At 45.7% G+C, this 9,055-nt stretch overlaps 1 protein-coding gene across 1 annotated transcript in view; it reads left to right on the top strand.

Annotated features, from left to right (window-relative positions):
* Window positions 1-5,445, top strand: part of LOC138970291 (cAMP-regulated D2 protein-like) — a 13,781-nt gene extending 8,336 nt beyond the window's left edge. Inside the window, exons 4-6 of the mRNA XM_070342776.1 lie at window positions 2,737-2,929; window positions 3,496-3,626; window positions 4,030-5,445. Of these exons, the coding sequence (XP_070198877.1) occupies window positions 2,737-2,929; window positions 3,496-3,626; window positions 4,030-5,424 (1,719 nt within the window). The 3' untranslated portion in view covers window positions 5,425-5,445. The remainder of the gene's footprint in view (window positions 1-2,736; window positions 2,930-3,495; window positions 3,627-4,029) is intronic.
* Window positions 5,446-9,055: the final 3,610 nt, after the last annotated feature.

Here is a 9,055-nt window from a genome sequence, read left to right as displayed (position 1 = left end):
TCCCTTCACTGTTCTCCCTCCTATCACTGAAAACACTGAGTGCCTTCACTGTTCTCCCTCCTATCACTGAAAACACTGAGTGCCTTCACTGTTCTCTCTCCTATCACTGAAAACACCGATTGCCTTCACTGTTCTCTCTCCTATCACTGAAAACACCGAGTCCCTTCACTGTTCTCCCTCCTATCACTGAAAACACCGAGTCCCTTCACTGTTCTCCCTCCTATCACTGAAAACACCGAGTCCCTTCACTGTTCTCCCTCCTATCACTGAAAACACCGAGTCCCTTTACTGTTCTCCCTCCTATCACTGAAAACACCGAGTCCCTTTAATGTTCTCCCTCCTATCACTGAAAACACTGAGTCCCTTCACTGTTCTCCCTCCTATCACTGAAAACACCGAGTCCCTTCAATGTTCTCCCTCCTATCACTGAAAACACTGAGTGCCTTCACTGTTCTCCCTCCTATCACTGAAAACACTGAGTCCCTTCACTGTTCTCCCTCCTATCACTGAAAACACCGAGTCCCTTCAATGTTCTCCCTCCTATCACTGAAAACACCGAGTCCCTTCAATGTTCTCCCTCCTATCACTGAAAAAGGAAACAAACTTGCATCGGTTTTAAATAGCATTTACTTCTGAAGAGACGATGAACAATGATAACCAAACAAACATATCCCTCCTATCATCCTTCCACCAAGCCAGTTCTCGCAGCCAAATACACGAACTCCGGAAATAACTTTGTTGGGTTTTCATGGGTTGCTTTCAGTGAGGCAAACTTTCTACACGAAATCCTTGTCCTTGTTTTTTCTCAGACACACCCCTTGCCTAGGCTTGTGACTGGCCTATAATGTCACGAAGGAAAGTTTGACTCAATAAAGCAAGGGTATACAACCCATACAAACCCACCGGTTGGTCCGGTGTCAGAAAAATGTGACTGGGTGAGACATGAAGCCTGTGCTGCGACTTCTGTCTTGTGTGTGGCGCACGTTAAATGTCAAAGCAGCACCGCCCTGATATGGCCCTTCGTGGTCGGCTGGGCGTTAAGCAAACAAACAAACAAACCATACAAACCCAACAGAGTTATTTCCGAACGTCATCTATGGTGATATATGTATATATATATATAATTATTCGCGATGATCTGGAAGGCAGGGAGGGGGAGCAGGGGGCAGGGTTAGTGTGTGTGTATGGGGGGGGGGGGGGGCGGCGGGATGATAGCGGGCGGAGGGTAACCCTTGAGAATGACACGGTATACTGGTTTGATGAGAGTTACCTCCCTTCCGTGGGTGACAAAGCATGACTTACCTCCCTTGCACTATATAGACTGTATTGATAGATGGGGAGGGTAATTATCCGAGGAAGGAAACAATGTCTGGAGAAACTAAAACCCAGGTGCACATTTGTGGGTCCAGGGCAGTGTGCATGCAAAATATCTTGTGCTTATCTTTTGCCATCTCTGAGGTATGGCGACCACAGACAGACAGACACACACACACACAGACAGACAGACACTCTCTTTTATTTATATGTATAGATAGATAGATGTAATGCAAACGCTTGGCATTCTTCCCAGTACGGTCATATCATCTGTTTCTGCAAGATTTGATGTTTGCCTCAACCTCCTTTGTTTGGATACAAAAAAGAGTTATCTCCCTTACCTTCTAGAAATTTCCGGAACTGTCCAGTTAATTTTTCATTCTTCATTTCTTCCCCTCATAGGAGCAATAGCGAGTCTCTAATATCACTGGCATGATGTGCTTGCTACAGGTGAACAGTAGGCACTGAACTGGTCTTGCACCATATAGGCTGTATTCAATAAATGGGAGGTCCATAATCTGAGAAAGGAAACAATGAATCAAGAAACTAAAACCCAGGTGCACATCTGCGGCACCTAGGGAGTGTACGTGCACACTATCTTGTTCCTGCCTCTTGCCATCTCAGAGGTATGGCGACCACAGACAGACACACACACACACAGACAGACAGACAGACACTCTCTTTTATTTATATGTATAGATAGATATAGCTTGGAGTACACCAAGCCAGCGTAATTGTTATTTTGGCGGGTCACTTTCTCTGCAAACAACTGAGGCAGTGTGCAACCGGCAGTGTCAAAAGCTCGTGCTTTCTGTTTTGTATTTTATCTTTTAAATCGAATATTGTCAAACGCATTTCCTTATTTTTGAAAAAGGACAGTAGAATTTGTGTGTCTTGAAAAATCGATGATTACTAAAGCCTGTACTATACTTGTTGCTTCCAAGATAGACGAAGCAATATTTATTTTGATTTAATTTCAATATTGATCACTTGGATTCCTAAGTTTTGAGTTCGTTGGATTACCTTGAAGAGTACACCAACACTACTTTCAATAACCATTGTGACAGCAGGATTCAATTCAATTCAATTCAATTTAATACAAATGTACTGTCTGAATGCAAAATATACAGACATTTATCTTTTGACTTGTATACACAAACAGCACATCACGTAAAATCACAATCTTTACATAAGAACCACAGCTCGATACATAATTATAACAAATATTGCGTGCCCGTTCATAGAACTTAACTGTTATTTGATGACAGGTTTCTGTGATCTGATAAGCAAAGGGAAGTAAGCGCTGTAAATGCATACGACATGACAGTGTAATAGAGTAAGTGACAGCTATTCAAACCAATCTCCTGGCACCTGATAAAATACCAAGTATTTCAATAAACAAGCGACTTTCATCCTCTACAGGTTTCCGAGTCGTGCTTGTTGGTGAACGTTTTCCACCCAGGCTACAACCTACCGTCAGGCCAGTTGTTTCCGGTCATGGTCTTTATCCACGGCGGAGGTTTCGAATCCGGAAGCGGGGCAGCGCCGCTCTATAATGGGGACTACTTGGCGAGAGTTGGCGGAGTGATCGTTGTCACCATCAATTACAGATTGGGTGAGCTTTCTTTGCCAGCGAGGACTGTAAGCTTGTAAAAGAGATGTGCAGGATGAAAGTGGAGGGGAGGTTGTTGATTGCTTGTGAAAATGACCACTGATTTAGAGACAGGAGATAGTAAGAGAGAGGAGTGACGGACTGATACAGGCAGACAGATGGTTTCAAGGACATTTAGAGAGAGAGATAGACACAGAGAGAGAGACAGACAGACAGACAGACAGACAGACAGACAGACAGACAGCCAGCCAACCAGCCAGACAGCCAGAAAGCCAGCCAGCCAGCCAGCCAGCCAAAGAGAGACAGACAGACAGCGAGGGAAACGGACGGAGACAGTCTGACAGATGGATGAACACAATCGGACTGACAACAAGAAAGAGAGAAAGATGCAGACAGACTAACACACAGACATACACACGAGACTAATAGGCAGAGGCTGTGTTTATTTCTAATGACAATATCAGTATCCTCAGCTGTTCATCAATAAAACAACAATGTCTGACTAATGGGGTCATACCGGAAGGCTGCATGGTTGTTCATCAGGACTCTTACAAACTGCTTTTTTTCAGGAGCGCTCGGATTTCTTCCCATATTTAACGGTTACGATGACGTCATCGGAAACTTTGGCTTTCGCGATCAACAGGTGGCGCTGCAGTGGGTGAAAAGCAACATCGCTGCCTTTGATGGAGATGCCAACAAGGTATGTGTGTGTGTGTGTGTGTGTGAGAGGGGGGGTGGCGTGTGTGTGTGTGTGTGTAAGGAGGGGGGCGTGTGAGTGTGTGTGTGTGTGTGTGTGTGCGTGTGTGTGTTTGCGTGCGTGCGTGTGTGCGAGCGTGCGTGCGTGCGTGCGTGCGTGCGTGTGTGCGTACGTGCGTTCGTGTATGTGTTGGTATGTGTGTGTATTCATAAGCAATTCGGTGAGGACTCTGTATTTTGTTGTGTTTGAATGTATTTTGTGTTGAATGTACTCAAGTCAAGCAGCATTCAGTGCACTGCATATATGCTAGCAATACAATTTGATTTCTCATGTCTTATGTTCTTTTCGCGGTCGTTTAGAACAGACTCGACCGTATCATAATTTTCTTTCTGCTCACTTTTCTCAGGTGACCCTGGTTGGAGCCGAAGCGGGGTGTCAGTCAGTCGGCCTTCACCTTACGTCCTTCACCTCTCGAACTTTGTTCCACTCCGCCATCATGCACAGCTGCCCTTTCACCCTCCCCTTCCGCGGCAAGAACGAGTCCCGTCAAATGGCCAAAGACTTCGCCGTAGCGTTAGGCTGTCAAGACAACGACATCACGTGCATGCGGAAGAAAAGCGTTCCAGACATTCTCCGGGCCCAGGAGCGGATCTCAGACGAGGTGAACTTCAGGTCGCCTTCGCTGAGAAAGTTCGAGGTGTGGGGTCCGATCGTGGACATGAGGACCGTTCACGACTCTAACCTGCTGGAGGAAATGATGACCACGCTTCTCGTTCGGAACTCCGCAGCGGCCAGTAAACCAGTATTAATGGGCTTCGTGTCCCAGGAAGGACGAACGAGCGTGTATCGAAACTTCCCGCTGCCGGTGTCCAACAACTTCTTCCAGCGGCTGATCGAGGCGGAACTTCCCGACAACTGGCGACAGGTGGCGGAAACACCCGAGTCGCCCTACCACACGAAAGACCGGGCCGACGCTCGCGCGGAGCTCGTCCGGTTCCTGAACGACTTTGTCTACATCTGCCCGGCAAGGAAAGTGGCCGCACAGCTAGGGAGCAGCGCGGGGTCCGAGAACGGCGAGCAGAACGTGTGGCTGTACGACTTTGACCCCAAGGTCATGTGGTCACCTGGCGGCTCGTCCTGGCCTCCGGGCGGAGAGAGTTACTGTCAGAACGACGCCTGTCAAGGTCTCGGCCTCCTGTATCTCTTCAGCCCCACAGCCATTCCCGAGTCCAAGCGAGCTCCGACTGAAGGCCTGAGAAGAACCATGGTGCTATACTGGACCAACTTCGTCAAGTACCACAACCCTAACGGACCAAAGACGTCTTCGGTAGCTTCTCAACAACCTCAGCCATCCCGCGGTAGTGTGCTTCTCGCCAGAGGATCGACCACTCTGCAGCAGCTGAACTCCCAGAGAGCTTCTTCGCTGGCTCCACGCAGAAGCTTCAACAGCCCTGCATCTTTTGGTGGACTGATACAGAGCGCTGCGTTGGCCTCGGGACGATTTTCGCCATCCGCCGGGTCACCTCAACTCCAGGAGCGTCTAAGTTACTTCAACACTCGTCAAACGTTCTCCAGTGCGGTCGCCTTGGCGTCCATGTTTTCACAGTTCCGGAGATCCACTCCGACACCCCCTGCGACAAGATCTTCTAGGGTCGAATTCATCGCCTGGCCCTCCTACGTCACGGGTGGTGCCGCGACGTCATCAGGCGTGACGTTGCTGTTGACGCAACCGAGTCCTGTTGTGCGCGAGTCGTTGTTTGAAGACATTTGTAAATTTTGGGACATTGTCGGATTCGCTTGATCTTTTTAATCTCTGTTTTCGTTTTTTCTGTTTTTGTTGGAACTTTCGTTTTTTGTCTTTTAAATCTATTTACGTCAAAAAAGTATTTTTGGACTTGGTATCTTTCACTACGGACGCAAACTAATTATATGTATATACAACAAAAGAACGTCATTTAACTGGAATAAAAGCCACAAATCCATTATTTGAACGCTTTGCTTTTTCTACCTTGCATGAGGAACAAAACTTGAATGTGATTCGGAGTGAAAAGAAAACAAAGCAAGGAACAACAATATTCTTCTTCTACTTTGTAGGACTGGGTGGCCGAGTGGTAACGCACTTGCGCTCGGAAGCGAGAGGTTGCGAGTTCGACCCTGGGTCAGGGCGTTAGCAATTTTCTCCCCCCTTTCCTAACCTAGGTGGTGGGTTCAAGTGCTAGTCTTTCGGATGAGACGGAAACCGAGGTCCCTTCGTGTACACTACATTGGGGTGTGCACGTTAAAGATCCCACGATTGACAAAAGGGTCTTTCCTGGCAAAATTGTATGGGCATAGATAAAAATGTCCACCAAAATACCCGTGTGACTTGGAATAATAGGCCGTGAAAAGTAGGATATGCGCCGAAATGGCTGTGATCTGCTGGCCGATGTGAATGCGTGATGTATTGTGTAAAAAAAATTCCATCTCACACGGCATAAATAAATCCCTGCGCCTTGAATATGTGCGCGATATAAATTGCATAAAATAAAAATTAAAATAAATAAATAAATAAGTCCCTGCGCTTAGAACTGTACCCACGGAATACGCGCAATATAAGCCTCATATTGATTGATTGATTGATTATTTTGAGGGGGAAAAAACAGAGAGTAAAGTGCGGCAAGATAATAAGCAGTGAGAATACCACCTGTTGCTTGAAAACAATTCTTCGAGCAAGAAAGCCACATCGATCGCCCAGTGACAAATAATGGAACCTGGTAAAAAGTTATCGGAAAAAAATACAAAATTGGGTATATGTGATCCAAATAAACTAGGTTCTGTGGCAAATATTCACTTCTTTTAACTATGAAACATCTGTCGTATTATGTTATCCCATGCAGGAAAAGAGCCAATAATATTTTGTAGGCTAAGTGACATGCACAATCTTTGTTCTAAACAACAGAGTTAAAGTGCCTTCGTGAAAAGTGTGAATTTCAGCACAGTTCTCTTTGTATGAAATAAGTGAAAAGAAAGGCCACTATGCATACTGAAAGGAGGGTTTGGGAATATTATATGGTTAGCACTAAACCTGTAGTAAAGGGAGAGAATCCAGGTATTCTTACTTAAGTAAGGAAGAACTCTAGTGCATTGACCTCCCTTGTACACCTACCCACCACTGATCTAAAATTATCAGTGCCTACACACACACACGCACGCGCGTACGCACGCACGCACGCATGCACGAATGCACGCACACACGCACGCACACACGCACACGCACGCACAAATGCTCGAATGCACGCACGCACACACACACACACACACACACACACACACACACACACACACACACACACGCACACACCCACAAACACACACACACACATTGGAATTCGCCAAGCGAACTTCCCTTTTCATTATCACTGATTTTTCTAGTACTCAATTACAAAAGTAGATTTGTTTAAAACTTATAAAAATGTTTTTAAAAAACACAGAAAAAATAACAAAACACAAAACTTGGACTACCGTTCAGAAATGTTCGTCATGCAGTCATCGATGACAAAAGATAAAACCACGCAAGACATAGACAGTGTGGAGCATCATCGCAGCTATAATCTGATGCAAACAATAACTGACAAATACTGAGAAAATACAGAAATAATAAAAGGTGGGTTTTTTAAATGTCGGGAGTTTGTTGCCAAAGCCCTACAACATCCTTAGTCTGTATACACCAGATAGAAATTAAAACACATATTTTTGTCGCAGATGTAATGGAAGCATGATAGATTCTGCAGGTGACGCAAGAAACACGCAGTCTGACAGGTAAACAAAAGCTCTGTCTGAAACGCAACCGCAAGTGGAAAACGCCTTTGTGTGTTTGTCTTGGAATTGACAGCACAGGTAAAACCTATTTTGGCCGAGGTGATGATGGAGCGAGCTTTCATCACCATGTAATATAACCCCAGAAAGGCAGTATAGTGATTTCAAGAAGATCAAGACAACGGGTCCAAATGAGCAAGAACTACCTTAAAGCCTCACTCCGCCTCATGTAAACAGTGTTCTGACGGTGATGCTGCGAATACCCCCATTCCACACATCCGTTCTAGCTTCCGTTCACAGCCGTTGGCTGAGGAGTGAGGACGGCTGCCACAACAATGAGACGCTGCGCAAACGGCCGTTTTTAGCATCTTTGAGCAGCGTCTGACAGTAGTGGTAGCCGACCTCAGGACGGCTGGGAACAGAAGCAAGAACGGATGTGTGGAATGCGTGTATGACAACTCAGTGTGTGAGAGCGCTAGAGTTGCGTTACCATTGCGTTAAGTTCCATTAACGATCCATGAGTTCCATTGCCTATGAGATAAGGTTCCATTACCGTTCATTTGGAACGGGCGGGGAATGGGTAAAATTTTGAACCAGCAGCCCGAGCTCACCCGTCCCAACGGTTACTACCGTTCAAAGGAGTTCCGTTAACGTCAATCGGCGTTCCATTAATGTCACCTCCCGATACCTCCCATTCCCGTGCCGTTTCTTGGTCGCTACGGGAACGGGACCTAGAACGGATGTGTGGAATGGGGGTATAACTCACACTCCTTCCCGTGTGAACAGTTCGTCACACCCTCTGATCTGGCCAGGCTTTTACACGAGAGAACCCCCCCCCCTCCACTTGGTCACATACCGTTTTTTGACGAATCAATTGTTAAAAAGCCAATAGTGGCTCATCAGTTCGTTTCACCGTCTGTGATCTGGTCAAGCCTTTACATGCAAGAAAACCGTCCCTTGACTTGGTCACAGTGATATTATTTGTTGATGAATTAATGTGTTAAAAAACAAATAGTGGCTTTTACATGAGATTCATGAAAAAATCCCACAACAGCCCAGGCTGTTGGTTTTTGGTATGTGTCCAAGTAAAGGAATTGTCTTAGTCTTATCTCACGTAAAGGCCTGGCCAAATCAGTTATGGTGATGTCAATGGAACTGTTTTTCTCGGGAAGGAGTACGTGGGCTTTTCAAGTTATAGCCGACTGGATCTGCACTGAGAGCGAACTGCGAACCAGCACTGCATTCAAGTTCATTTGTAGACACCATTTCAGTCACTGCTAGGATGATTGTGCAGGGTCTGTCGGATCCAGTGGTCGGATCCAAAGCCCGGCTGTAGCGAACACGCTGATCTCAACCAAAATAGTACGGAACAGTTGCCCGCCCGTATCCTTGGCACAAAGGGTCAAAAATCAAAAAAATAAGCCCTTACAAAAATATGCCCATATTTTTGAAAATATGCCCATATTTTTGAAAATATGACCATATTTTTGAAAATAAGCCCTTATTTCTATAAATAAGGCCTTATTTCAGAAATAAGGCCTTAAATATTTACAGCCATAAGGAAATAAGGGCATAATGAAATAAGGCCTTATTTCTGTTAAGGCCTTACTGAAATAAGGCCTTATTTCTGTTATGAC

The sequence above is a fragment of the Littorina saxatilis genome, linkage group LG7, assembly GCF_037325665.1.
Source record: "Littorina saxatilis isolate snail1 linkage group LG7, US_GU_Lsax_2.0, whole genome shotgun sequence".
Classification (NCBI taxonomy): Eukaryota; Metazoa; Mollusca; class Gastropoda; order Littorinimorpha; family Littorinidae; genus Littorina; species Littorina saxatilis.
Note: the sequence above shows the minus strand (reverse complement) of the source record. Positions and strands in the feature narration are given on the sequence as shown.